This window comes from Emys orbicularis, chromosome 2 (genome assembly GCF_028017835.1).
Source record: "Emys orbicularis isolate rEmyOrb1 chromosome 2, rEmyOrb1.hap1, whole genome shotgun sequence".
Lineage (NCBI taxonomy): Eukaryota > Metazoa > Chordata > Testudines > Emydidae > Emys > Emys orbicularis.
In genome coordinates this window covers 297,156,959-297,184,072 of record NC_088684.1, presented here as the reverse complement: position 1 = coordinate 297,184,072, position 27,114 = coordinate 297,156,959, and the positions used below count along the sequence as shown (strand labels likewise).

The 27,114-nt window shown below is 56.6% G+C and overlaps 2 protein-coding genes across 2 annotated transcripts in view; both read right to left on the bottom strand.

Moving 5' to 3' along the window:
• Nucleotides 1–9,719: 9,719 nt before the first annotated feature.
• The window catches only part of LOC135873891 (zinc finger protein 546-like), a 53,766-nt gene continuing 36,371 nt past the window's right edge, over nt 9,720–27,114 (bottom strand). The window contains exons 10-11 of the mRNA XM_065398500.1: nt 14,348–14,781; nt 9,720–10,668 (exon numbers count right to left, since the gene is read on the bottom strand). Of these exons, the coding sequence (XP_065254572.1) occupies nt 10,153–10,668; nt 14,348–14,781 (950 nt within the window). The 3' untranslated portion in view covers nt 9,720–10,152. The remainder of the gene's footprint in view (nt 10,669–14,347; nt 14,782–27,114) is intronic.
• Nucleotides 15,777–25,893, bottom strand: LOC135875082 (zinc finger protein 282-like). The gene is made up of 7 exons (XM_065400062.1): nt 25,597–25,893; nt 22,435–22,836; nt 21,765–21,891; nt 20,987–21,100; nt 18,661–18,774; nt 18,120–18,239; nt 15,777–16,051 (listed from the first exon to the last, which is right to left on the bottom strand). Exons 1-7 carry the CDS (start codon nt 25,891–25,893, stop codon nt 15,777–15,779), a joined length of 1,449 nt encoding a protein of 482 aa, XP_065256134.1.

Genomic DNA, 27,114 nt, shown 5'->3' with positions numbered 1-27,114 from the left:
TTAAGGGTCACCCAATTAAATTAATAGGCAGCAGGTTTTAAACAAACAATTGGGTGACAGGACACTGGGCTAGATGGACCATAGGTCTGACCTAGTATGGCCGTTCTTATGTAATTACATAGATTAATTACTCCTTACCTAGTAAGATCAATGCTTCATAGATCTCCCTCATCACCTCTTGGTATAGCTCCTGCCATTCTTCTAAAATCCCCCACTCCTCCTGGGAGAAATAAATAGACTGGGAAATCCTCAGAAGCCAGGAGTGGAAGATGGGGGACATCACTTGATAATTGAGTCATCACTCAATGGCCTTGAGTGGTTGATTGGAGGGAAGGCTTCGAGCCGGGCCACCTGCTTCAAGCCAGCAGCCTTATAAAAAGGCAGCCAGTTGCGAACCGAGGACAGGGAAACAGAGGGAGTTCGCACAGAGTGTTTCTGCCTTTCAGGCTCCTGTGAGCAGTACATACAACATCGGAGGAGCCTCTTAGAAGGAAGACATGGATAGTGAGCGAGCGATCAGCTGTTGTGACCTGCTCAGAATGTGCCATGTTTGTCTTTCTCCCAGAGGACAGACATGACTTCGTTTCTACGAAGTGCAAGCTGGTCTGCATATTGGAAGAGAAGGTTAGAGGACTAGAGAACCAAGTATCAACCCTGCACTGCATCAGAGAAAATGAAGATTTTCTGGATAGAAGTCAGTGTTTGGTACCAGAAACAAAACATGCTGAAGAATCAGAATGTGCAGAGCAGGGGAGGGAAGAAAATTGGCAGCATGTGACCTCCAGAAGAAGACAGAGAACTCATGTACCCCCAATGCAGATAGAGGTAATAAACTGTTCTCAGGCTCTCTGCACAGGTACTACAGCGGAGAATGATTTGGAAGAGCCCTCTGAGGGAAGGGATCAGAAGGAGACCCCATCGGCAGGAAGGCATGGGATGCATTGTCCTAGGGATGCGGGTTCCATGACCACCATTCCCAAGAGGAGGAGATGGGTGGTTGTGGTCAGGGACTCCCTCCTAAGGGGATGGAGTCATCCATCTGCTGACCAGACCAGGAGACTCGAGAAGTGTGCTGCTTGCCTGGAGCTAGAATCCAGGATGTGACAGAGTGTTTGCTGAGACTGATCAAGACCTTGGACTGCTACCCCTTCCTACTTCTCCATGTGGGCACCCATGATACTGACAAGAATGACCTTGAGCGGATCACTGCAGACTGTGTAGCTCTGGGAAGAAGGATAAAGGAGTTTGAGGCACAAGTGGTGTTCTCGTCCATCCTCCCTGTTTAAGGAAAAGGCCCAGGTAGGGAACATCGAATTGTGGAGGTGAATGCATGGTTACACAGGTGGTGTCGGAGAGAGGGCTTTGGATTCTTTGACCATGGGATGTTGTTCCGGAAAGAAGGACTGCCAGGAAGAGATGGGATCCACCTAATGAAGAGAGGGAATAGCATCTTTGCAGGCAGGCTTGCTAGCCTAGTGAAGAGGGCTTTCAACTAGGTTCGCCGCGGGATGGTGACCTAAACCCAGAGGTAAGTGGGGGAGTGGGATACCGGGAGGAAACACAAGGAGGAGGATACAAGACAGGAAGCCTCCTGATTCATACTGAGAAAGTAGGGCAATCGGCTAGTTATCTTAGGTGCATGTACACGAATGCAAGAAGCCTGGGAAACAAGCAGGAAGAATTGGAAGTCCTGGCACAATCAAGGAACTATGACGTGACTGGAATAACAGAAACTTGGTGGGGCAGTTCAATGACTGGAGCACTGTCATGGATGGGTATAAACTGTTCAGGAAGGACAGGTATGGGAGGAAAGGTGGAGGAGTTGTATTGTATGTAAGAGCGTGGTATGATTGCTCAGAGCTCCAGTATGAAACTGGAGAAAAGCCTGTTGAGAGTCTTTGGGTTACATTTAGAGGCAAGAGCAACAAGGGTGATGTCGTGGTGGGAGCGTGCTATAGACCACCAGACCAGGAGGATGAGGTAGACGAGGCTTTCTTCGGACAGCTAACTGAAGTTTCCAGATCACAGGCCCTGATACTAATGGGGGACTTCAATCACCCTGACATCTGCTGGGAGAGCAATACAGCAGTGCACAGACAATCCAGGAAGGATTTGGAGGGTGTTGGGGACAACTTCCTGGTACAAGTGCTGGAGGAACCAACTAGGGGCTGTGCTCCTCTTGACCTGCTGCTCACGAACAGGGAAGAATTGGTAGGGGAAGTTGAAGTGGGTGGCAACGTAGGCAGCAGTGACCAGGAGATGGTTGAGTTCAGGATCCTCACAAAAGGAAGAAACGAGAGTAGCAAAACACAGACTTAGAAAAGCAGACTTAGACTCCCTTAGGGAACTGATGGGCAGGATCCCCTGGGAGGCTAATATGAGGGGGCAAGGAGTCCAGGAGAGCTGGCTGTATTTTAAAGAAGGCTTATTGAGGGCACAGGAACAAACCATCCCGATGTGCAGAAAGAATAGCAAATATGGCAGGCGACCAGCTTGGCTTAACAGTGAAATCTTCGGTGAGCTTAAACTCAAAAAGGAAGCTTACAAGAAGTGGAAATTTGGACAGATGATTAGGGAGGAGTATAAAAATATTGCTAGAGCATGCAGGGGTGTAATCAGGAAGCCCAAGGCACAATTGGATTTGCAGCTAGCAAGGGATGTAAAGGGTAACAAGAAGGGTTTCTACAGGTATGTCAACAAGAAGGTGGTCAGGGAAAGTGTGGGACCCTTACTGAATGAGGGAGGCAACATAATGACAGATGATGTGGAGAAAGCTGAAGTACTCAATGCTTTTTTTGCCTCTGTCTTCATGGACAAGGTCAGCTCCCAGACTACTGCACTGGGCAGCACAGTATGGGGAGGAGGTGAGCAGCCCTCAGTGGTGAAAGAACAGGTTAAGGACTATTTAGAAAAGTTGGACATGCACAAGTCCATGGGTCCAGATCTAATGCATCCAAGTGTGCTGAGGGAGTTGGCTGATGTGATTGCAGAGCCATTGGCCATTATCTCTGAAAACTCGTGAGGACGTCCGTGGCTCCCGCAACAAGGTACAGCTTGCACTCCAGCGATGGGGGGATTTTCATCAGATCCTCCGGGCCGCGAGGGCCCTCATGGGGGAGGGTAAGAGGACTGGGAGGCAGGCCGCTGCGGCCTACCAACGGGTCCGCCTCTTCCGTGACTCCTTAATCGCCCACGGGGTAGGTCACGGATTGTTGCGCGGCCCGACGGAGGCCGTGAGCGTCTCTGCCGGCGAGGATCCCCCCCAGCCCTCCTTATGGCACCGATCATCTTTGCAACATTAAACACCCGAGGCTGTAGGATGGGTCTCCGCAGGAGCCAGGTGCTCTCCTTCCTTCGGGAGGGGGGGTACTCTGTGATTTTCCTGCAGGAGACCCATACGGATCCGGCTGCTGAAGCTAGCTGGCGGCTGGAGTGGGGGACAGGGTCTATTTTAGCCACCTCGCAGTTCGTACGGCTGGAGTGGCGACCCTGTTCTCCCCCGAACTACGGCCCGAGGTGCTGGGGGTCGCCGAGGCTGTGCCAGGCCGCCTGCTGCACCTCTGGGTCCGCATGGAGGGGCTTGTGGTTAATCTCGTCAACGTTTACGCCCCGACATTGGGCCTGGAGAGGTTGTGTTTTTATCAGCAGGCGTCCGCCTTCCTTGGCACCTTGGATCCTCGCGAGTGCCTGGTCCTGGGCGGGGACTTTAACGCCACCCTTGAGGAACGGGACCGCTCAGGGACCGAGCAGCACCCGGCCGCTGCGGATGTCCTCCGGGAGATCTTCGAACATCACTCCCTGGTGGACGTCTGGCGCGACCACCACCCGGATGACGTTTCGACATTCACTTTTGTCCGGGTGGAGGTCCATCGGTCGTGCCACTCCCGGTTGGACCGCATCTATATGTCACGCTTCCATCTTTCCCGGGCCCACTCCTCCAGCGTCCGGCCGGCCCCTTTTTCAGATCACCATCTAGCCACCGTGACAGCCTCTCTCTGCGCGGAGAGGCCGGGGCCGGCCTATTGGCACTTTAATAATAGCTTGTTGGAGGATGTGGGCTTCGTGGCGTCCTTCCGAGAGTTCTGGCTGGCCTGGCGAGGGCAGCGGCGTGCCTTTCCCTCGGCGCGGCGGTGGTGGGACCTGGGGAAGGTGCGCGCCCGGCTCTTCTGCCGTGACTACACCCGGGGCGCCAGCCGACGGAGGGATGCGGCGATAGGGCAGTTGGAACGGGAGGTCTTAGAGCTGGAGAGGCGTCTGGCCGCCAGCCCCGGTGATCCATCCCTCTGCGGAGCATGCCGGGAGAAGCGGGAAGAGCTCCGGACCCTCGAGGACCATCGGGCCCGAGGTGCCTTTGTTCGATCCCGCATCCGCCTCCTTCGGGAGATGGATCGCGGCTCCCGCTTCTTCTACGCCCTGGAGAAAAAGAGGGGGGCCAAGAAGCACGTCACCTGCCTTCTAGCAGAGGACGGCACCCCCCTCACGGATCCGACGGAAATGTGCGGGAGGGCCAGGGCCTTCTACGCAGGTCTTTTCTCCCCGGATCCGACCGATCCTAACGCTTGCAGAATGCTCTGGGATGAACTCCCGACGGTCAGCGCGGGCGACCGAGACCGGCTGGAGCTGCCTCTCACTCTGGCCGAGTTCTCGGAAGCCCTCCGCCGCATGCCCACCAATAAATCTCCAGGCATGGATGGGCTGACTGTGGAGTTCTACCGCGTGTTTTGGGACGTCCTCGGCCCGGACCTTGTCACCGTCTGGGCCGAGTCCTTGCAGGGCGGGGTCCTCCCTCTTTCGTGCAGGCGAGCCGTGCTCGCCTTATTGCCGAAGAAGGGGGACCTCCGCGATTTACGGAATTGGCGTCCCATCTCGCTCCTCAGCACGGACTATAAAATCGTAGCGAAGGCCATCTTGCTGCGGCTAGGGTCCGTGCTGGCGGACGTGATCCACCCAGACCAGACCTACACCGTCCCGGGCCGCACCATCTTCGACAACTTGTATCTGGTCCGGGACCTCTTGGAACTCGGGTGTAGGGATGGTCTGTCGTTCGCCCTCCTGTCCCTGGATCAGGAGAAGGCGTTCGACAGGGTGGACCACGGGTATCTCCTGGGCACTCTGCGAGCGTTTGGCTTCGGGCCCCAGTTCGTGGGTTTTCTCCAGGTGCTGTATGCCTCCGCAGAGTGTTTGGTCAGGCTCAACTGGACCCTGACCGAACCGGTCAGCTTCGGGCGAGGAGTACGTCAAGGGTGCCCCCTCTCGGGCCAGCTGTATGCTCTGGCGATCGAGCCCTTCCTCTGTCTCCTCCATAGGAGGTTGGCAGGGTTGGTGCTGCGGGAGCCGGAGCTACGGCTGGTCCTGTCGGCGTACGCCGACGACGTGCTCCTCGTGGTCCAGGACCCGGGCGACTTGGTGCGGGTGGAGGCTTGCCAGACCATCTATTCGGCGGCCTCCTCCGCCCGGGTCAACTGGGTCAAGAGCTCTGGCCTGGTGGTAGGGGACGGGTGGCAGGCGAGCTCCCTCCCACCCGTGCTTCAGGCCATCCGGGGGAGCGCGGGTCCGCTGCTCTATCTCGGCGTTTACCTTTCTGCCACGCATCCGTCTCCGCCGGAGAACTGGCTAGGTTTAGAGGGCAGGGTGTCGGAGCGGCTCCGGAAATGGACAGGACTGCTCCGGTGTCTCTCCCTTCGAGGGAGAGCACTGGTGCTCAATCAACTAGTCCTGTCCATGCTCTGGTACCGGCTCAACACCCTGGTCCCGGCCCCAGGCTTCCTGACCACCCTCCGGACGTTGATTCTGGAGTTCTTTTGGTCAGGACTGCACTGGGTCTCTGCGGGGGTTCTCCATCTACCCCTGGAGGAGGGAGGGCAGGGCCTGAAGTGTCTGCACGCTCAGGTCCACGTCTTCCGCCTCCAGGCCCTGCAGAGGCTCCTTTATGGTGCAGGTAGTCCGGCATGGAGCGTATTGGCGCACGCCTTCCTGTGCCGCTTCCGAGGGCTCCGATATGACCGGCAGCTCCTTTGTCTCCATCCGAGAGGTCTTCCGCGAGGCCTCTCCGAGCTGCCGGTCTTCTACCAGGACCTCCTCCGGACCTGGAAACTGTTTTCAGTGACCAGGTCCGTGGCGGCCACCGTGGGGGCAGATCTCCTCGCGGAGCCCCTGCTACACAACCCCCAGCTCCGTGTGCAGGTGGCGGAGTCCCCCATGGTGCGCCAGAGGTTGGTCCTAGCAGAAGTCACCAAAGTCGGAGACCTCCTGGACTACGACCGGGGAGACTGGCTGGATCCCCTGACGCTCGCTCAGCGCATGGGGCTCTCCAGACCTCGTACTCCCCGGCGCGTACTTCAGGAGGTGAGGGCCGCTTTGCCGCCTGCTGCTCAGGACTATCTCGACCGGGTCCTGCGAGAGGGCACGCCCCGCCCACCCTCACTCCGAGCCTTCCAGACTTTTTCATCGGGCCCCTGCCCCGTGGACCCAACCAGCCCCCTCCCCGTCCATTCGCCATGAGCCGGCTGCACCGTCTGCAGCCGGTTCTGTTCCGGACCGCGCCAAGGAAACATCTATACACGCTCGTGCTCCATGTTCTTCATGTCCTCACCCTCGCGTCCCGCCCCGATACGAAGTGGCGGGACCTTCTGCCACCTCTGGAGGGTGAGGAGCCCCGGTGGGCCAGCCTTTATTCTGCTCTGATCCCGAAGCCCACCGGGGACATCAGTTGGCGGCTCCTTCACGGAGCCGTGAGCACGGGCGTGTACTTGGCGCGGTTTACCCCTATCCCAGACACCTGCCCCTTTTGCGGCGTGAGGGAGACCCTGGCGCATGGTTACCTGGAGTGCGCCATGCTGCAGCCCCTATTCCGGCTCCTCACGGATATTTTGTTAAGATTTTGGTTGCACTTTTTTCCTCACCTTTTTATTTATGCACTCCCTATCCGTCGCCCCACAAAGTCGCGGGACCTCCTGGTCAACCTCCTTCTGGCCCTAGCGAAACTGGCCATCTATAAAACCAGAGTGAGGAGGTTGGCCGATGGAGTTTCCTGTGACTGTGGGGCGTATTTCAGGTCCTCCGTTCTTTCACGTATCCGGGCAGAGTTCCTCTGGGCGGCGTCCACCGGCTCCCTTGACGCCTTTGAGGAGCAGTGGGCGCTGTCCGGGGTTCTCTGCTCGGTGTCCCCGTCTGGTTCGCTTCGTTTGACCCTTTGACCTCACTCCTGTCCCTGTTCTTTTATTAGTTGTCCCCCGTAATTTTTTGGTCTCCAGGTCCTGTCGACCCCCCCTTAGGCTGGGGGGGATCCTTAAGCAGTGGGCGGGCTTCGCCCGCCCACTTCCTGGATCCCAATAGGTCTGGTCACTCAGGGAACAGAAAACTACTCATCCAGTGACCAGTATATTTGCCCTCTACCAGACTCCTGTACCCCACTGGTCTGGGTCTGTCACAGGGGATTGATAGCTGCTTTCAACTACCTGAAGGGGGGTTCCAAAGAGGATGGCGCTCGGCTGTTCTCAGTGGTGGCAGATGACAGAACAAGGAATAACGGTCTCAAGTTGCACTGTGGAGGTCTAGGTTGGATATCAGGAACCACTATTTCTCTAGGAGGGTGGTGAAGCACTGGAACGGGTTCCCTAGGGAGGTGGTGGAATCTCCATCCTTAGAGGTTTTTAAGGCCTGGCTTGACAAAGCCCTGGCGGGGGTGCTTTAGTTGGGGATTGGTCCTGCTTTGAGCAGGGGGTTGGACTAGATGACCTCCTGAGGTCCCTTCCAACCCTGATCTTCTAGGATTCATGATTCTATGAATTGCCCTGTTCTGTTCACTCCCTCTGAAGCACCTGGCACTGGCCACTGTCGGAAAATGGGATACTGGGCTAGATGGACCTTTGGTCTGACCCTCTGGCCATTCTTATGGTCTTTAGTGGTGAAGGGCTGACCCACTGCTGGAGAGCAGGACAGAACGGGAGCTGTGTCTGCCCTGTGCCACAGAGCTGCAAAGTTCTCTAAGCATCACATTAGAAGAGGCAGGGGGAGTCCTCTAGTCCCTGTTTAGCCAAACTACACATTTCACACTCAATCATTCCTCAGAGCTCAGCTCCTCCAGCCCCCAGGTTGTTCTCTAAAGGCCTTCCAGTTCAGCGGTGTCCGCTCTGCCACGCGTAAAGCTGGCCACAGGACTCCAGGGGTTAGGACCCACCCCTGCGCCAGGACAGGCCGCCTTCCCATATGCGCCTCAATGCTGCTCCTAACAACTGGCTCCAGGAGCACCCCCGTAGGGCACAGGCCCTGCCCTGCAGAGAGCAAAGCAGGCAGACAAGGGAAGGGGAAAGAGATCGGGGTGGGTACTGGCCACGCCAAGCAGTGTGATTTGGCGACTCGGATCGGCCTTTTTTGCAGCCATATCCCATTGCAAACTGTTCCCTCCCCTGCATCCCATTCAGTCATTGCTGGTTCCTAGATCTCTCCCTCCCATTGGATCGTCTTTCCCCAGACGCGTCAGCTGCATTTTCCCAAGTGCCTGTCACACGCAGGCTGACTACACTACGAAGTTTTGGCGGCATAGCTCTATGGGCCAGGAGTGCCGGGGTGGGGGGAACACCCCCCCAGCTATGCCGGCAAAACCCCCAGCGTAGGTGCAACTATCAAATGCTTCTGGCAGCAGAGCTCATGTGCAGCGTTGTTGTAGCCACGTCGGTCCCAGGATATTAGAGAGAAGCTGGGTGAGGTCAGATCTTTTGTTGGACCAACTTCTGTTGGGGAGAGAGACGAGCTTTCAACCGCGATGAGCTCTGCACAAGCTCGAAGCACGTCTCTCTCCCCAGCAGAGGTTGGTCCAGTGAAAGATACGACCTCCCTGCCTTGTCCTGGCCTAGCGAACGGCGTTCAGGGACATGGGGGTACCTAGGGGTAGAAAAAAATCTGTCTGTTGACACACCCTGTCTCCCCACTAGGGGGCGCTGCCGGCCTAGCTATACCAGGCATTTATAGCGCTGCAAGCCCTGATTCTCCTTGTTCTGGGTCTGCGCACGGGAGGGACACCACAGAGGACTGCTAGCGGGGTCCCTTTTTCCCGTTTCTCCTCCTCCCCTTGCCTCCAGCCTGCAGGACAGCCCCTTGCCACAGACTCTTGCACCATTACCACCACAGGCCAACCTCGGGGCACCCTCTTCCCTGGCCCAAAGGGTAGCCGGGCAGCCCGTGGCGGTTCACCGCTCCCAGCCTACCGCATGAAGCGGCTCTGTGGCCTTGCAGACTACAGCCTCAGCACTGCCCACGGGGGTGGGAGTGTTAGTGTGAACAAGGTGTCAGTGGTCCCCGGTCACTGAGGGGGAGGCCTGGCTGCATTTGGGCCACGTGCACCTGGGTAGCTACCCCGGTGCAAACCCCTAACGCAAAAGGGCTGACGCCGTTCAAAACAGGGGGACTTTCCCCAGCCGTGCACCAGTGCAGCATCCCCGCAGGAGGGGGCTGCAGTTCTCCTGAGCACGGCAACCTTTGCACCGACATGCAGGGCGCTCCCAGGCGCCCAAAGGCCAGAGAGACACGGGAGCTGCAAATTCAGCCGGCTGCGCCATCCCGGCAGCTCCACTTCCCCCCAACGTCACTGCACAGTTATGTTTTCAAGCAGATGCTGGCTCCCCAGTGCTGACAGCCCTGCTGTGAGAACAGGAGAGAGAGAGCGCTGCCTGAATTGCCTTTGGCTTGGGGAGAAAAAAAGGCCCAGTCCAGCAGAATTCAGCCGAACTTTATTTTCCATTGTGCAAGAGAAACAGAGAGGGGGATGAGGGCAAGGATGGCTACCTACAGCCCCAGGAGATCTGAAAGCGGCTGGAGAGGTTCAGGGCAGCAGGAGCTGCAGAGGAGAAGGCTGTGATGCCCGTAGCTGGGACACTGCTCCGGGTGGCAGAGACCAGTTCTACATGAGCAGAGAAATGTGCCCCGCTCACTTTCGGGGGGGGGGGGGGGTTAGCCAAAAGAAGTTTCCTGCTATAGGAAAGCAGTGTGGACTAGTGGTTAGAGCACAGGGCTGGGATTCAGGAGACCCAAGTTCGATTCCTGGCACGGTGTTGTGACCAAGTCCTTTCACTTTTCCTGCCCCACGCTTGGGGAGAGCCAGGCTCCTCTGGGCCCAGCCCAGGGGAAACACTGCACAAGGGCTGAGTATTATCATCAGCTCCCAGACCCCCCCTTGGCTCCCCTCTCACACAGAGGCATCTGCTTCCTGAGCCCGGCTCCTGGGTGCAGGCCGGGGGGCAGCCCTGGCTCAGCATCATGAGTTCTCTGATGGTCTTTGAGGGACTCCTTGTAGCGGAAGCTCCTCCCGCACTCCCCGCACTGGTAGGGCCGCTCCCCGGTGTGGACGCGCTGGTGCTTCAGCAGGTTCTGCTTGCGGATGAAGCTCCTCCCGCAGGCGGCGCACTGGAAGGGCCGCTCGCCGGTGTGGACGCGCTGGTGGTACTGCAGGTGCTCCTTGCGGATGTAGCATTTCCCGCACTCGTGGCACTGGAAGGGCCGCTCGCCCGTGTGCAGCCGCTGGTGGTTCTGGAGATGCTCCTTGCGGCTGTAGCTCTTGCCGCACTGGGCGCAGGCGTAGGGCCGCTCGCCGGTGTGGATGCGGGCGTGGTAGGTGAGCCGGGAGCGGTGGAGGAAGCTCTGCCCACACTGGCTGCACTGGTGGGGCTTGGCCTTGCCGTGGGTTCTCAGGTGGATAATCGGGTTCTGATGCTGCTTGAAGCTCTGGCCGCCCTCGCTGCAGGCATGGGGCCTCTGCCCACTGGGCTTGGGCTGGTGGGCGGCCAGGCCCGTGGGCTGGGGGAAGCTCCTGTCGCACTGGACTGGCTCATCTGCTGGGGAGCAGAACTGGGATTTCACAGCACTCGAGGCACGGGGCCGCTCCCCGGCCTGTGCGGCGTAAGGGGCAGCCACGTCTCGGCTCTCACAGGGAACTCTGGCCCACCCAGGGCCCAATCCTGCCCCCGCGGAGGGCAAGGGAGGTTCCGACCCTGGGAGCAGGACTGGCTGCTCAGGGGAATTACTGAGGGCAGCTCCACACTGATCCTCCACCCTGTGGGAATCCTGGGGATCTCTCTGCTCGGGACTCCAGAAAACCCGCCTTCCCGACGCCATCTGGCGCTGCTCGCGGTGGGGGGGATGCTCCTCAAGACGCTGCACCTCCGCTACGATCCCACCTGGAACACAGAGAGAATCCAGCCACCTTTGTGCCAGGAGAACGAGCCCCCGCTTGGCTCCAACCGAGATCAGATCCCCACTGTGCCTGGCATGGTCCGAACACATGATACGAGACATCCCTGCTCTGAAGAGCTCCGGTACTATGCTGCTAAGGGCCGTCTGAGAATCCACCTAGACAGACAGAATCGAAACTGACTAGTGCAGGCTGGGGAGAAAGGCCCAGCCCAGTGCTGCCTTCTCTCATTAGCTAGAGTTTGTGAAGCCCAAAAGGCCACATTCAAACTATCACTCACCGGTGCTCAGAGCCACCGATGTTTCTCTTTCCTCGGAGTCCTGCCGGCTCCCTGCACAGGCCTCTTCCCCCTGTTCTGGCCGGGCCACAGCTCCAGCTGGGGAAACGAGAGATTCTGTTGGCGGGAGAGAGAACAACATTACCAAGTGTCCCGTGGAGACCAGAAAAGCAGCTCCCGAAACAGGGCTCCGCCCAGCAGTGTTCTCTCTGGGGTGCGGGCTAAACGGACACACCTGGGGATCCGGAGCCAAAGGAAACCAGGGGGCCTCGAGACCCGTCGAAAGGTCAAAAAAAGCAGCTGTGATTGGTGGGAAGCCATGAGTGATGGTCCATTATGGGGAGGGCTTGTGTCAGCACTAGCCCCTTGTGGATGCTGCTACGGGAAGCAATGAGACTCTGGAGCAATTCTGTGGCAAACGTCATTTCTACCTCTGGCCCTGCCAGGGTTCGAGGGCGGGGGCTGAGTGGCTAAGGTGCTCCACTGCAAGCCTGAAGGGCGTGGGTTTCGCCTTGCTCAGGCCACTCGCCGGTGGCTGCGTGTGATGCTGACCACAGCGCTCCCTCGTGTACTGTTGGCTATGAAACCGACATGCCTTAACTGCCTCAGCCCAATGAGCCGCTGGCTTGGGGGGACACTGACTTCACCTGTGGCCCCAAGCACCTCCCAACCTTTCATGTTTATCCTCACACAGAGGCAGCCCTGTTAGCCTCGTTACGCAGATGGGGAACCGCAGCACAGCGTGATTCACGCAGGCAGGGAATGAACTCAGATCTCCGGAGTTATAGGCTAGTCCACTGACCACTGCACCGGCCTTCCTCATTACAGAAGAGCTTACGAGGATTTGGTTAGGTCTGTTTTTCTTTCCAGCTCCAGCTGCTGTAGGTGATTACTGACCTGTCCCGAGTCCCGTGGGGATCTCGCGCTCTGCTAAGCCCCCCCGGTCCCGGACACACGGTTCTTCCGTCCAGGACAGGAGGTACGGTTTGCAAATAGCACCATCTGGAAAAGGACATCAGAGGCGGTTAAATTTCACCATCAGTCACTGGCCACTTTACGAGGACTTGGAACCAAGCACCTGTCATTGCCCGAGGCCAAAGGACTCTACTGAGGACAGACAGTGACTGAGGCCAGGGAGGACTAGGGTAGGGACAAGTTGCACCAGAAGGACCCAACAGGAGAACACGGTGGCAGGCCCATCACAGACCAGAGCAGACCAAGGTCAGACACACGTCAGCCGGTCAGGTCCACGGAGACTCTGGACCACCTCTTGGGCACGGGGGGGATGGGAGATTGGTGGTAACCCCTCCCCCGCAGTATGCATCTCAGGCAGCTAGCAGTAGCAGGGGCTTCCTCTCATCGCTACCTCTCTGTGCGTGCAGAAGCCAGGATGAGGGACCACTGAAGTCCTATGGACTCACTGGGCTGTGCAGGCGAAGAGGCTCCTAACTGGAGAGTACCGAGCGTTTCCTCGCACCCGCCGGGCTAACAAATAAGGAAACGACAGAGGAGCTCAGGGGCTGCCAGCTCGTGGGGAAAGGAGCAGCGTGTTGCTGGGTCAATACCCAGTTCCTGGTTAGCATCGTCTCCCCGCACACACGCGAGGACTCTAATCACACCACTGCTGATCAGCCCAACCCGACAGGGCCAGAACCAGCCACTTCCACGTGCCAGGTTCGGACGTGCCTCTGCCTGGCGGCAGGTTCATTTGGCCTGTAGCGGCCCTAGCTCCGGTGATCCCAGCGGGCAGCTCGTGGGGACCCAGCGGGGGGGGGGGTGGCTGTCCTAGCGTGGCGCACGTCAGACGAGCCCACCCCCGCGGACGCCAGTGGCACTCTCACTGCACCCAACGTGGGCAGGAGCAAACCCGCCAGGAGGGAGGTTCTGATGGAGAAAAGGGGCCCGATCCTCGTTTACATGAGAAGCCCTGCCCCCGCTCCAGCAGCATAGAGGAGCTTGGAAAGTGGGTGGAGTTCTCCCGGCCCCTTCATGCTAGCAGAGCTTTAGCGTAAACGAGAATCCGGGCACGGTGCATTGGCCCTGGTGGGCCACCAGCAGTGGAAAAACCCAGGCGGCCACGGATTGCTGCGTTCTTGGCAATGGTCTCCCCTAGAATTTCATGAGGCCGGCCGGCTGCGTAGGGTTAGCTGTAGGAACAATCCAACACCAGGAACAGCCCAACACAACTTTATTTTGCATTGCATCTGCCATATAAAACTACACCGCCAAACACTTGACAGAGTTTAACTGCACGCTTATGAAATTAAAATGTAAAAACAACGGGGGGAGGGGGCGGGACACAGAGCAACGGGTGAGAAAGAATCAATCTACATCCAGTGGGAGGAGAAATGTGGGGAGAGGCGGCTCTGGGGGCAGGAGCTGCAGAGGAGAAGGCTCTCACACAATCTTGCCGCTGTGGGTGTGGAGCGGGAGAAAGGAAGCGGGTTCTAGAGAAGAGCCCCAGGAGTGAGGCCATGGGGGGGTTTAGAACCGGAGCGGGACGTTAGTGGGGACGGGAAGGGACGGGGCGGCTCTTTGAGCGCGGGAGGAGGCGGGGAGCAGCGTTCGGCGCATGCACCGGCCTTTCCGGCTCTCTCTGCAGGTTGCGTGGAAGGGGCTTGTCCAGGGGATGGGAGATGGGTATGAAAAACGTGCTGGGGGTCCCTCCGAGGACGTGCCAGACACCCTGGCTGCCTCGTGCCCCGCGGACGTATTTGGTAAAAGCTTCATTTCTGGCACTGGTTTTCACTTCGCTGCCTTGGATTTAACTCGCGGTCAGTTACGACGCAGTCCCGAGCTGCCATGTGGTCTAGTCCACGGAGTCCCAGGATCTAGTCCCCACTGCCCAGGGCCGGCGGGAGCCCAGGGGGGGCCCCCAGCTCCGCGCCATGAACCCGCTGATGGTCCTTGAGGGACTCCTTGTAGCGGAAGCTCCTCCCGCACTCCCCGCACTGGTAGGGCCGCTCCCCGGTGTGGATGCGCTGGTGCTTTAGCAGGTTCTGCTTGCGGATGAAGCTCTTCCCGCAGGCGGCGCACTGGAAGGGCCGCTCGCCGGTGTGCAGCCGCTGGTGGTTCTGGAGGTGCTCCTTGCGGCTGTAGCACTTCCCGCACTCCTCGCACTTGTAGGGCCGCTCGCCGCGGTGGATCATCTGGTGCCGCACCAGCCCCGAGTGGCAGTTGAAGCTCTTGCCGCACTCCCCACAGGCGTAGGGCCGCTCCTTGGCATGGCTCCGCTGGTGGATCTTCAGGTTCTTCTTCACGCTGAAGCTCTTCCCGCACTCGGCGCAGCCATGCGGCCGCTCCTCCCCCAGCGCGCCGGCTCCCCGCGGGATCAAGGTGCCTGGTAACTCGCCGAAGCTGGCGTCCGAGCGGAAGGATTTACCCAGTCTGTTCTCGCCAGGGTCGGCTTGCTGCGTCACCGAGCCACGCTGGCTCCCGTAGGCCGGGGCCTGGTAGAGCGGCGCCCCAGAGCCCCCCAGCAACCCCAGCTCTTCCGGGCCTGCCTGGCGGTGACGCTGCTCCTCCGACTTCACCATGAGCCCGTCGCCTGCCGGAAGAAAGAAAGAGAATCTCATCCCTGGCTCTTTGGGGGAAAGGGCCCCGATCCACAGCACGGTCCCACGGAGCCGAGGGTCTCAGTGGCCTGGGCTAGGATGAACCTGGGATGGAGACCGGCGGTGAGAAGGGTTTGAGCTCTCTCGGTTACATCCAGCTGTCTGCAGAAGGCCAGCCCCAGCCCCGGGAGAGAGGGACAGGGAGTCAGTACCAGGTCTGAGCACCATTTAAGTCCCATTGACCCAATCCACTCCCTGGCCCAGGGGTGGATTTCATCCAGAGAGAATTGGGTGACCGCCACCCAAAGCACTCTCTGGTCCCAGCCACGTAGGAAACAGGGCTTTGCAGATCATTCCCGACACGTCCTCGCAGGGCCAGGGCCAGGGCAGCGGGGCAAAAATCCCTGTTTGTTTGAATGTGTCAGAACAGTACTGGCCCCTCCTAGCACACCTCCCAACCGAGGAGCTCAAAAAACTCAGCAAACATTAACCACTTCGCCTCCGGCCCGATGAGCTAACGGTCCCTACTGGCCTCACAATCTCTGAACAGCCCAGGAGAGCTGGGTCCCAGCTCGTAACACCTACAGTACACTCCCTCCCGACTTCCTGCCAGGAGAGAACCCAGGAGTCCCAACTCCCTCCCTCGAGAGCATCTTTTGTCCCAGTTCTACTCTGTTCTGGGCAGGTCCTTACACCATCCTCATCGCTACAGCATCTGAGCGCCTTCCAGTCATGCTTTAAGCGGCGTGACGACCCTCCGTCACGTGGCGATCAGACAGTGGAGCGCGAATAAAGGTTTCTGGCTTGGGAAGGGCTTGTGTGCGCCAATTGTCCACTCTAAGCAGATTACTAAGATCTCGGTCGAACAGGCACCGGGCTGGCACTCGGGAGATCTGGGTTTCATTCCCAGCTCGGTCACATCCACCTCGGCCAAGGCATTCGTCTCTCCGAGGCTCAGTTCCTCATCTGTGCAATGGGGATTTTCTCGGTCTGGTCTATGGCGCTCATGAGTTCTGGTGGCGGGGCCGTCTCTCGCTGCGGGGCCGTGCAGCACCCAGCACAATCTCAGTTAGAGCCTCCAGGTGCTACCAACACCCAAAGGAGCTCATCACTGCAAACACCAACCAGCCACTCAGCCACGAAAACAAACCATCCCAAAGTTGTATTTTCACAGCTGAGCATGTTAACCAGTCACAGGCTAAAGCCAACACTTCCCAGCTGGGTGCCTATTCCTAGCTGGGAGCAGCCGTCTCCCAAGGTTTGGGCACACATGGAGCTGAATGGGTGCTGGGAGGTGGGGGAATGTACCACGAGACTCCAAGGCTACAATCCCTGAGGCTCTAACCACCTGAGCCGCACAACCCTGCCCTGGGACTGAACAGCGGGGGAAGTTCCCCCCTAGGCCCCATGCATGCGCTCTGCGCAGGGATCAGCTCTGGGCCATCTAGGACCGGGCGTAGGAGAGGAGGCAGCATCTAAGTTCTCTCTAAGTTGCGTGGCCGCGCAGTTGCCTATTAAGCCCCACGCAGGGGCTCAAGGCTGTGGCGGGGAGAGGTGCCTCTGCCCCAGCACAGACCTGCCCCGGACTTGCCGCTGCCGGGGGAGAGGAGCCCCTCCCTCAGCCCAGCTCAGCCCCGCTGGAGCTGCCCCAGGGAGAGGTGCCTCTCCCCCGGCCCCAAGCTGCTGTGGTGAGAGAGGGCTGGGGGGGGGGGAAAGAGGGGGAGAGGAAGAGTCCTCCTTCCCCACCGCAGCCCCAGGACAGCCTGCACCCCCAAACCCCTGATCCCTGGTCCCACCCCAGAGCCTGCACCCCAACCCTCTGCCCCAGCCCTGAGCCCCTCATCCCTAGCCCCACCCCAGAGCCCACCCCCCCAGCCGGAGCCCTCACACCCCTGCACCCCAACCCTCTGCCCCAGCCCTGAGCGCCCCCCCGTCCCCCGCCCCCCACACACTCCAAACCCTTCGGCCCCATCCCCACCACATGGATTTTGTTATGTACACTGATATGAAGGTGATGTGTCACACACAACCTCCATACTGGTGCACATAACAAAATTCATTCCGCACATGGACATAAAAAACTAGAGGGAACACTGGGCAGCATCCCCGTTTACAGAGGAGACGAAGGCCTGGTCTGCATGAGACCAGAAGGGACCACTGGGATCAGCCAGTCTGACCTCTGGTATAACAGAGACCTGCCCCCAAATAAACCCTAGAGCAGATTTTCTTTTTTGAAAAACATCCCGTCTTGATTTAAAAATGGCCAGTGCTGGAGAACCCACCACAGCCCCTGGTAAAACGTTCCCACGGTTAACGACCCTCACTGTTAAAAACTGCACCTTGTTGCCTGTCTGAACTGGTCTAGTTTCAGCTTCCAGCCATTGGGTCGTGTTAGACCTGCTGTCGCTGCTAGTCTGAATATTGTTCCCCAGGTAGGTACTTACAGACTGTCATCAAGTCACCCCTTCACCTCCTCTTTGTTGAGCTAACCCCACTGAGCTCCTGGAGTCTGTCACTGCGCTAGGAAAGGATTCCTGTCCGGCTCAACCAGCAAACCCTCTTCGTGGAGATGTAGCTTATACCAGCAAGAGTCCTTCTGCCAGTAGTGCTGAGACCCGTTCCCCAAACGACATGAGCTATGCCAGCAAAGAGACTTTTTGTTGGCCTAACCGTGTCTACACTGGGGCTTTCGATGGCACAGCTCTGTTGGTTGTGTGTGTGGAGGGGATTTTTCACACGTCTCACCAACACAGCTATGCCCGCAGAACATTCCAATGTAGACCCAGCCTGACGCCGCTTCAGCCAAGGCAGCTGAAGACTCTGCGAGAGGCCGTGTGACCGAAGGAAGAGAGAAGCTGCCCAGCGCTAGACCTATCAGGAAGCTTCTGCAGGGATCACTCGGAGGGAGATTCTTTGGCCAGCCTTATACACGAGATCAGACGACCCGATCACACTAGTCCCTTCCGGCCTTAAAATCTACGAACTGGTGTCTGCCACGAAGACAGGACAAACCTTCCCCTCCGCAGAGCTCCCACAGGGCAGCCGGACTGCTGACTTCTGCGCTTTACTCACTGGTTCTGGCTGCTTTTAAGCCATTGCTCACCTGGGCCAGGGCCAGTGAGGATCTCTCTTTCAGCCAACTCCCACGAATCCCGGACACAGGGCTCTTCCTCTTGTTTAATCCAGGATAAAAAGTCATGGGCAGAAATCAGAGCGTCTGCTCCTGAGGGAGAAAATGAAAACACATTATGTTCTATTACCCACGGAACACTCTGCTCTCAAACTGATGGGCGGTCTCTGCGTTGGGGGCAGCCAGAAGGGATGCAAACAGGTGCACGAGGCAATTCCGGTCTGTACTGTGCCCTGGAGGGGACTGCTCACAAAAAGGAGGGATTAGAATCAGAAGAAGTTGGCATCTAGGAGGAAATGGAGGTCTCCCCTCCCCAAAAAAATCAGAGGCTGCTAAATTTGGGCCTCAAGTGACTTGCCCATGGTCGTACAACAAGTCAGTGGCAGGCAGGACAAGACCCATGAACTGGACGAGCAAAGCTACAGAACTAGCAGACTTCTGAGAGGAAGCTACGCTCAATTTCCTGCTCTTTGCCGCACTTGTCATTTGCAAGTTGTTCAAATCGATTAGTCACCTGCGCAGGGGTCCGCGGGAATTCCTCTCTCCTCCGAGAACTGCTGCTCCCCGACAAAAGGCCCCTCCTCTTGTTTGATCCGGGACAGAATGTCGGGCGTTGACATCAGGGATTCTGTTCGAGGGACAGAGAATTAGAAGCCGTTCGTGTATCAGCCGCTGAACCGTTCACACCCATCTCAAAGCAATGCCGTTTCGCCCACCAGAGGGGGCGTGTTCTGAATAGACACGAACGTGCTAGCAAGGGGCTTGGCCGAGGGGTGAATACACTACACGGCATATCACCTTGCTGTGCGTGGAAGTGACATCAGCGGGAACATTACAGTCGGGGTGAATCCCTTCCTAAGAGTATGTCTACTCTGCAGTAACACACATGCAGCTGGCTCATGTCAGCTGACTTGGGCTAGGGCCCGGGCTCCGGGATCCTCTCCCTCCCAGGGTCCCAGAGCCCAGGCTGCAACCCGAGCCCAAATGTCTACACTACAGTTTGATAGCCCTGCAGCCCAGGCCAGCTGACAGTGTTTTATTGCAGTGTAGACGTGCCCTAAAAGTCCCTTTTCTCCAGGAGGCCTCAAAAAAAGTGACCAAATATGAACTGAATACAGGGTGCAGTTCTGGTCGCCCCATCTCAAACAAGGTGCATTAGAATTGGAAAAAGGACAGAAAAGGGCAACAAACATTATTAGGGGTCTGGAACAGCTTCCATAGGAGAGACTAAAAAGCCTGGGACTGTTCAGCTTAGAGAAGAGACGACTAAGGGAGGATATGACAGACATCTAGAACATCGATGACCGGTGTGGAGAAAGCGACTAGGGAAGCGTTATTTACCCCTTCACATATCACAAGAATTAGAGGTCACCCGATAAATTAACAGGCAGCAGGTTTAAAACAAACAAAAGGAAGTATTTCTTCACACAACGCACAGTCAACCCATGGAAAGCATTGCCGGGGGATGTTGGGAAGGTAAAAATTATAACTGGATTAAAAAAAGAATTAGATACGTTGATTGAGGATAGGTCCATCAATGGCTATTACAAGATGATCAGGGGGCACAACCCCATGCTCTGGGTGTCCCTAAGCCTTTGGCTGCTAGAAGCTGGGACTGGACGATAAAGGATGGATCACTCGATGATTGCCTGCTTTGTTCATTGCCTCTGAAGCATCTAACACTGGCCACTGTCAGAGACAGGAGACTGGGCTACATGGACCATTGGTCTGACCCAGTATGGCCGTTCTTATGTAAATATATATAACAACAGAGAGTGAAACCTTCCTGAGTTCCAGTCTGCTCCTGGATTCTGTTTCACATTAGCTATTTGGAACACGGGACCTGCTGAGGTGCTTTAGAAATATTAATTCATTAAGCTCCAAAATCGCCCTGTGAGGTAGTTCAGTATTAAGCATTGATCACTTCCACAGCTGGGGAAACTGAGGCACGGAGCGGGTACGCCTATACTTTCCAATTGGGACCTAACTTTAAACTAACTAATTATCCAGGTGCTGAGCATCCATTAATCTGAAGTCAATGGGAGCTCCAGGTGATCGGCATCGCTGAAAAACCAGGTCTGAGGGGTCTCAAGCTGGGCACTAAAAAATGGGAACCCCCAAAATCAGGCCACTTTTGAAAATATGAGCCTAAGTGACTTGCTCAATATCCCACAGCAAGTCAGTGGCAAAATTAGGAGCAGAACCCAGGAGTCCTCACTCCGACCTCAACGCACACCAGCTAGAATTCACTGCTTTCCCAGTATGTAAGAGCTGATGTACTGGGTCAGACCAATGGCCCATCTAGCCCAGCGTCCTGCCTCCAACAGTGGCCAGTACCAGAGCTTCAGGGGCAGTGAACAGAACAAGGCAATCAAGGAATGATCCACCTGTCTTCCACGCTCAACTTCTGACAGCCAGAAGTTTAGTGACACCCAGATCATAGGGCTGCGTCCCTGACCCTCCTGGCTAATGGCCATTGACAGACCTGTCCTCCAGGAATGTATCCAGTTCTTTTCTGAACCCAGTTACACTTTTGCCTTCACAACATCCCCAAGCGAAGCGGAGCAGGAGTTAAGCCTTAAGAGAAGTGGTCTAGCGCCCAAGGTACAGCCATCGCCAGAGATACGGAGCGAGCCGTGAGAGGCAGAGGAGCGTCGCCAAGTAAAAGGGTACACCAACGGGCAGATGTCCTGAATGGTTAGAAGACCAAAAAGAGCCGAAGCGGAAGAAGTCAGGACTGGAGGAAAACCCTGAGCGATACCATGAACGGGATACGGCCACATCAGCTGCAATTCGCATTCCACTCCCTGCCTCGGATTTGCTTGAATCTCATTCCTCACCTGTGCAGGGCTCTGGAGGGATTTCTCTCTCCTTTAAGTCCTGCTGCTCTTGGACACAAGCCTCTTCCCCTCGTTCAATCCGGGGCTCGGGGTCCGCTTTGGAACGGGTCCGGTCTGTTCACAGAAAAGATATCGGGGGAACCCAATGGTTCATTTCACAGCGTGCGATTGTTAGAGACCTTTCATTTATTTCAAGCCAGCCCCCTCTCGTCACTGGAGGGGACGGGGGGAAACTTTGCAGCAAAAGCTATTGACAAAGAGCCTGTGGGAAGGTAAAGCATTCAGCGGAAGGTGAGCTGTGCTCTGAATTCAGAGATCTCCATATGGAGAGAAGCTCACAAAGTACCAATGGTAAACCGCTCACCTATTCAAAAAACTACAGAAGCTTAAACCAGCCTACGGCAGGGCAAGCAACACCCACCTGTACCATTTACTCACCTGGCTCCGCATTAACGAAGCAGATTTTTCACCAGGGCCATGCTGAACCTGCACAAGTAAAGATCAGCATTGGGCCAATTTTAGCCCTGATGTTGGCAAGCGCGACTCCAGATATAACAAACCCTGGAGACGGACGGATTGGACCCACGACAGGGTAGGTGAGTCTCTCCCATTAAATTGGGGGACGTGTGGATTTGAGGTCTAATTTCTAGCCTTCGGGAGGGTATAGCCACTGCTCCAGCTGAAATGAAAAGGCCTGGGGTTTTGCCTGGAGCAGGGGCTGGGGCTGCCACAGATGTCACACACACCATCCGGTAAGCACGTGAAAACGCATGTTTACCCAGCGAGCTCAAAGATTCATAGTTCTCCTTCACCAGGTTATTGTACAGCTCCTTCTGCCAGTCTTCCAAATTCTTCCACTCCTCCGCGGAGAAATAGACAGCCACGTCGACGAACGTCACCGGCATCTGCAATCACAAGCGTGTGGGAGGTCAGTAGTACTGGCCTGCGTTAGGCAGGAGTTCAGACCAGACAATCGCAATGGGCCCTACAAATCTACCTGTGTAAACTGGCAGTCTCAGTCCAACGCCCAGGGAACAGTGTCCACACATCCCTTTTGGTGCCAACTGACCCCTTTGTTGGCAGTCTCAGCAAACAGGCCAACGACCGAATGGGCCATGGAGACTGAACTGCCCTAGTTCAACGGCTCTTCCAGGAGAGGGTTGCTGTGAGGCAGCGGAGGGAAGCTCGGAGTGCTGCCCACTGCTCTCAGACACAGGAAGACTTCGGTCTCCAGTGCCACCCAGCCAACACCTTCCCCCAACGTCCGATTCATGCAAAGATTCACAGGAAAGAAAGCGGAGTTACACTGACCCACCGTACTGTCCAGCCTTCCCACTCCTCCTCCTTCCAAGCCCTTCCATAGCAGTAAACACAAGGCCCTACACATCATGGGGATAGTACAGAACATTTCAACACGTGCTTCTCAGCACTAGCTGGGATAGCGTTACCTTGGGGACCTCCCCTTTAGTGCCTGGGGGGAGTCTCAGGACCCAGAAGTTCCTGTTCTTCAGCAGGTTCTCCATGTTCTCCAGCCTCCTCTGCAGCAGCCCGTACTCCTGGATCAGAGTTCCCAGCACGGCCCACTTACTCTCCAGCTGGTTATTGAACTCCATTGCTGTTTTTTCACAGTCTATTAATTTCTTCTCGGCCGTCCCAGATCTCCCCTCCAGGCTCAGCAGGCGCGTGGCCAGCAGATCGATCTTCCGCTCCATGGCCTGCACTGTAGCCACCACAGTCCAGAGAGAGGCCTCTGCCGTGTGGAGCTGTGCTTCTCTCATGTGAGCGCGCTCGGGGACAAGGGGCGGCTGCAAAGGCAGCAGATGTTGCGCCTCGACGTTCCATTCCTGAATCTGTTTGCAGGGAGAGAGATCGACAAGGGCTGAAGTCGTGTTTATTCAGTGGCAAAACGCTAAAGGAACAGGGAGGATGCGGATCAGGAGCCAAACGCCCCAAGGTTTGTCTGAAGCTCACTGGCTGGGAATTGGCCTGGATCAATAAGGAACTCAATCGCTCAGCTGTGAATTCCAGGGCATCCTGTTTCCAGCCAATCTAGAAATGTAAGGCCATCCTTTCCCCCTCACTGTACTTCACTACTTGGGCTTCCAATCCCACCTGGAAAGAAGGGGCAGAGACTGGCAAAAATCCACAGGCCAAAAGGAAAAGAGGCAAACTAGGTCAGTTCTCATTGTAGCTAATTCCTCCTCCCACAGCAACGTTCTAACCTGCAGAGGAATGTCCAGTCAGGCCAGGCCAGGCAAGCGTGGGGAGAAGAGAACGCGATAGATGAGAAGCACGGCCAAGGGAGGAAGGGAGCATGTGCAGGGGAGACAACAGAAATTAGCTTCAGTCACAACAAACAAAGCACACAGCACTTGAGAGACATCCAAACAAAACACCTCCCTGATGTTACATTGTCACCCGCGCACTGTCCTGCGCTCAGTTCTTTCAGTGGAGTCTATCTAGGTATTTATACCATGCTCATCGGTGGGGTAGCTGGAATAGTCATTTGCTCCCAGTAACACCAGTTAGGACCTGATCCAAAGCCGACTGAAACCAATGGGAGTCTTTCCATGCATTGTTATCACAGCAGGAGTTAGGAAGCCTAACCGAGGATCAAGGCTCTGTAGCGGGAGATGCTGCACAGAAAAATTAGACACTTTGCTCCAGAGAGCTCATAATCTACAGGTCAGAGACAGGACACAACAGACGGACTAATCAAATGAAGAGGGTGCAGGCTGGGAGGATGAGGGCAACGCAGATCAAAAGAGTTTAGCAGAAAAGTAGAAGCCATAGTCTATGGACTCTAACTGGCTTTGGGCTGACCTTTCATGGCCACTAGGAATGAATGGCTAATTTTCCATCAGGGCAAATGGTGAAGAGTGAGGTGCCCCACAGATCTGCACTAGGATCAGTGACTAAGCTATTTACTAACTGGGAAGAAGGGGGCAAAGGTCTGATGATGGCAAAAGAAATTCAGGTTAGTCAGGACTAAAGAAGACTCAAGAGGGACCTTTCCAGGCTAGACGAATGGGCAGCACAAGGGCAGATGAAATTCCTTGTTGACAAACACAACGTAACCCACGTTGTGGGGGATGTATTTTGAGCTTCCCGAGCACGCTGTGTGAAATTCAAACTTCAGTCTAGCAAATCAACATGTAGCTGTGGTCAGAAAAAGCAAACAAAATGTCAGATGCATGAGGAGCAGGACAGAAAACAATACTGAGCAGGTTATTGTTCTAGTGGGCTGGGAATTTTTCAACAAACTTTTCCCCCCCGCTGGAAAATGCTGATTTGTCTAACCTGAAGTTTTTCACAGAAATGGATCAGTTTTGAGGAAACTTTTGTCCAGAAGCTTTCCCGGGTCTAGGATGGAATTTCTGGTCAAAACCAGAGAGCATCTCACCCCAATGGTTAGAATAGGGATTTGAACTGGGGTCTCTGACATCCCACCACTGGGCTATTGGCTATTCTAGAGGGAATCTCTCATTCATGTTTTTTCATGGAAAATTTTAAAAGGTCCCGGTTTCCTTCTGATGCAGAATGAAAATAAATTCTGAAATCTCAAATTTTTTTTGCAAAATTGAATTTGTGTTTTCTGACAGCTCTAGTTTTTACACCATCATACTAGTCAATGGGACCCCCACAGCTGGACTCCTGGGGTCAGTTCTGGTCACTCTTTCTCAGCGAGAATAAGCAGAGCAGAAGGGGATTAGAGATGGACAACAAACGATTAGAGGCCTGAAAAAGACTTCCTTATGGGAAGAGATTGAAACGCTTGGGGCTGCTTAGTATAGACAGAGCGGGAGATGACACAGGTCTACAGAATAGCGAATGGTCTAGAGACAGTCAGGAGCCTCTATTCACCTTCTCTCAGAGCAGAAGAACAAGGGGCTTGTCAATTAAAGTGAAAAGTACATTATTTTAAGCAAGCAAAATTGTGTAAGCCGGTGGAACTCACTGCCACAACATGTGTGTGAAGCCAAGAGCTCCATAAGGATGAACAAAGGACTGGACATTCCCATGAATCATAAACGCCTCCCGATAAGGTTGGCAATGTAGAAATGCTTCAGGGAATGAGCCGACTGGGCAAGAGTCTGTAACGCTGATGATTCCTCAGCTCAGCTAACAACTTTCCTGCCACCCTGAAGCCCCAGTGTCCCTTTCCCAGTCCTAAGTCCCCAGCTACCCTGAATCCAAAGGTTCAAATCCCAGCAGGGTCGAGTCAGTCCCCTCACGCCCGCTGTTCCGTGTGGACAATAAGGAGGGCAGGGCACTTCCCAAGCCCAAAGGCCTCACCCCACGGCCCCTGCTCAGACATCCCCGCACGCTGCGGGGGCCCTGCGCTGCTGTCCTGCCCCCCAGAGGTGGCTGCATCTCGGCGGTGCTGCGGCTGTGGGGAGCGGGGGGGTTGGGATGGCCCAGGAGGGCCGGGACGGGAGAAATTATTCTCTCGGGCAATGCTTGGGAGGCGATGCGGCGGGGGACGACTCGCAGCCCCCCCGGGGCCAGCCTGTCCTGCCAGGAGCCCCGAGCCCCCGGGCCGGACCCGCGGCACGGGCCGGTCCCCGCGGCTGGGGGCAGCATAGCCCCGCTCCCCGCGGGGCCCTTACCTGGGCGGGGGCCCACTCGGCCATGGCCCCGCGCTGGGTGGCTCTCGGGGGAAGCGGCCCGGGCCGGGGCTCGCTAGGGGCGTGGGCTGGGTCCCGCTGCCATGCTGGGGAGGGAGCGGCCCGAGTGCAGCCTGGGAGGGAGGGAGGCCGCCGCCGCCGCCTCGTTGGTCCTGCGAAGAGCGCGGGCGGCCGGCGCGCCAGGGGCGGCGAGCCCGAGCAGTGCCGCCTACCGGGCACGGGCGCAGCGAGCTCCGAGCCCGCCGCCGCCGGGGCCTCCTCGGACCGGGGCCGGGCCATACACGGGGACAAGGGCTTGTCCTTGATCCGCTGGGGCGAGGGACAAGCAGGGGACTTGCCTGGCCACACCAGCGCCCTGCGGGGACTCCAGCCTGGGCTCCCTCCGCTCTCCTGGGACCAACAGAGTCACAGCAGCGCCGCGCACGTCCTCGCTCAGGGGTCAGAGCACACCCGCTTACCCCCTTCTGGGCAGAGACCCTGTCCCTGCTGGCAGCTAGGGGGGACCTGATGTTATAGGGACAGGCCCGAGATTTGGGGCTTTTTCTTATATAGGCTCCTATTACCCTCCACCCCGGCCTGATTTTTCTCACTTGCTGTCTGGTCAGCCCCGATTTTAGCCCCAGCCTGGGGTGCTCTTCTTAAAGCCCCAGCTCCTGCCGTCCCTCTGTTTTCATTGAAAAAGAAACGGTGGGGTTTCTAGCCCCTGGGGCTGCAGAGAAAAGTGGAGCCCCTGAAGAAAGGTTCAACAAGGAGAAGGCAAATAAATATATACACAAATAACTGACATTTGGGGCCAAGCTTTGATCCAGCTCCCATCAGTGCTCATGGCAACTCCTGCTGAGTTGGGGGCAGTCAGCTCTTTGCAGGATCAGACCCTCAGGGTACATCTCCACTGCAATAAAATGCCCTGGGCTGGTCCACATCAGCTGACTGGGCTCTGGGACCCCCACCCCTCACAGGGTCCCGGAGCCCAGCTGACTACATGTCAATTTTATAGCCTCCCAAGCCCGAGTCAGCTGACACGGGCCAGCCTGTTTTATTGCAGTGTAGACATACCTTTGGAGACCGGCGTCAACCATGTATTCAAATACACTTATCTGACCATGAGGGGGCTGTCCAGCAATCCCCAGCTCCCGTTATAAACGGTCTGGACTGAGTCACTGACACAACTGGCAATCGGGGAATAACTCACTGTTCTGTCACGTATTCTATTTCGCTCTTGCAGCCCTAAGCCACCATAGCCCCGGAGGGAGGAGGGGAAAGGGGGATGCTCCCCATTCTCACAGCAGAGCTTTCTGAGGAAAACAGGAGCAGGCAAATCACCAACCGCAGGTGCTAGGATACCTGAGGTTGAGGGTGGTATAAATCCCTAGCCAGAGGAGATACCCGTGCCTCAGTTTCCCACTCTGTACAGAATAGTGGTGTGTAGCTAGTGGACCTGATTCAACACCCCCTCACAGGCTATGCTGGTGTAATTCACCCAGTGGAGTCACACTGGGG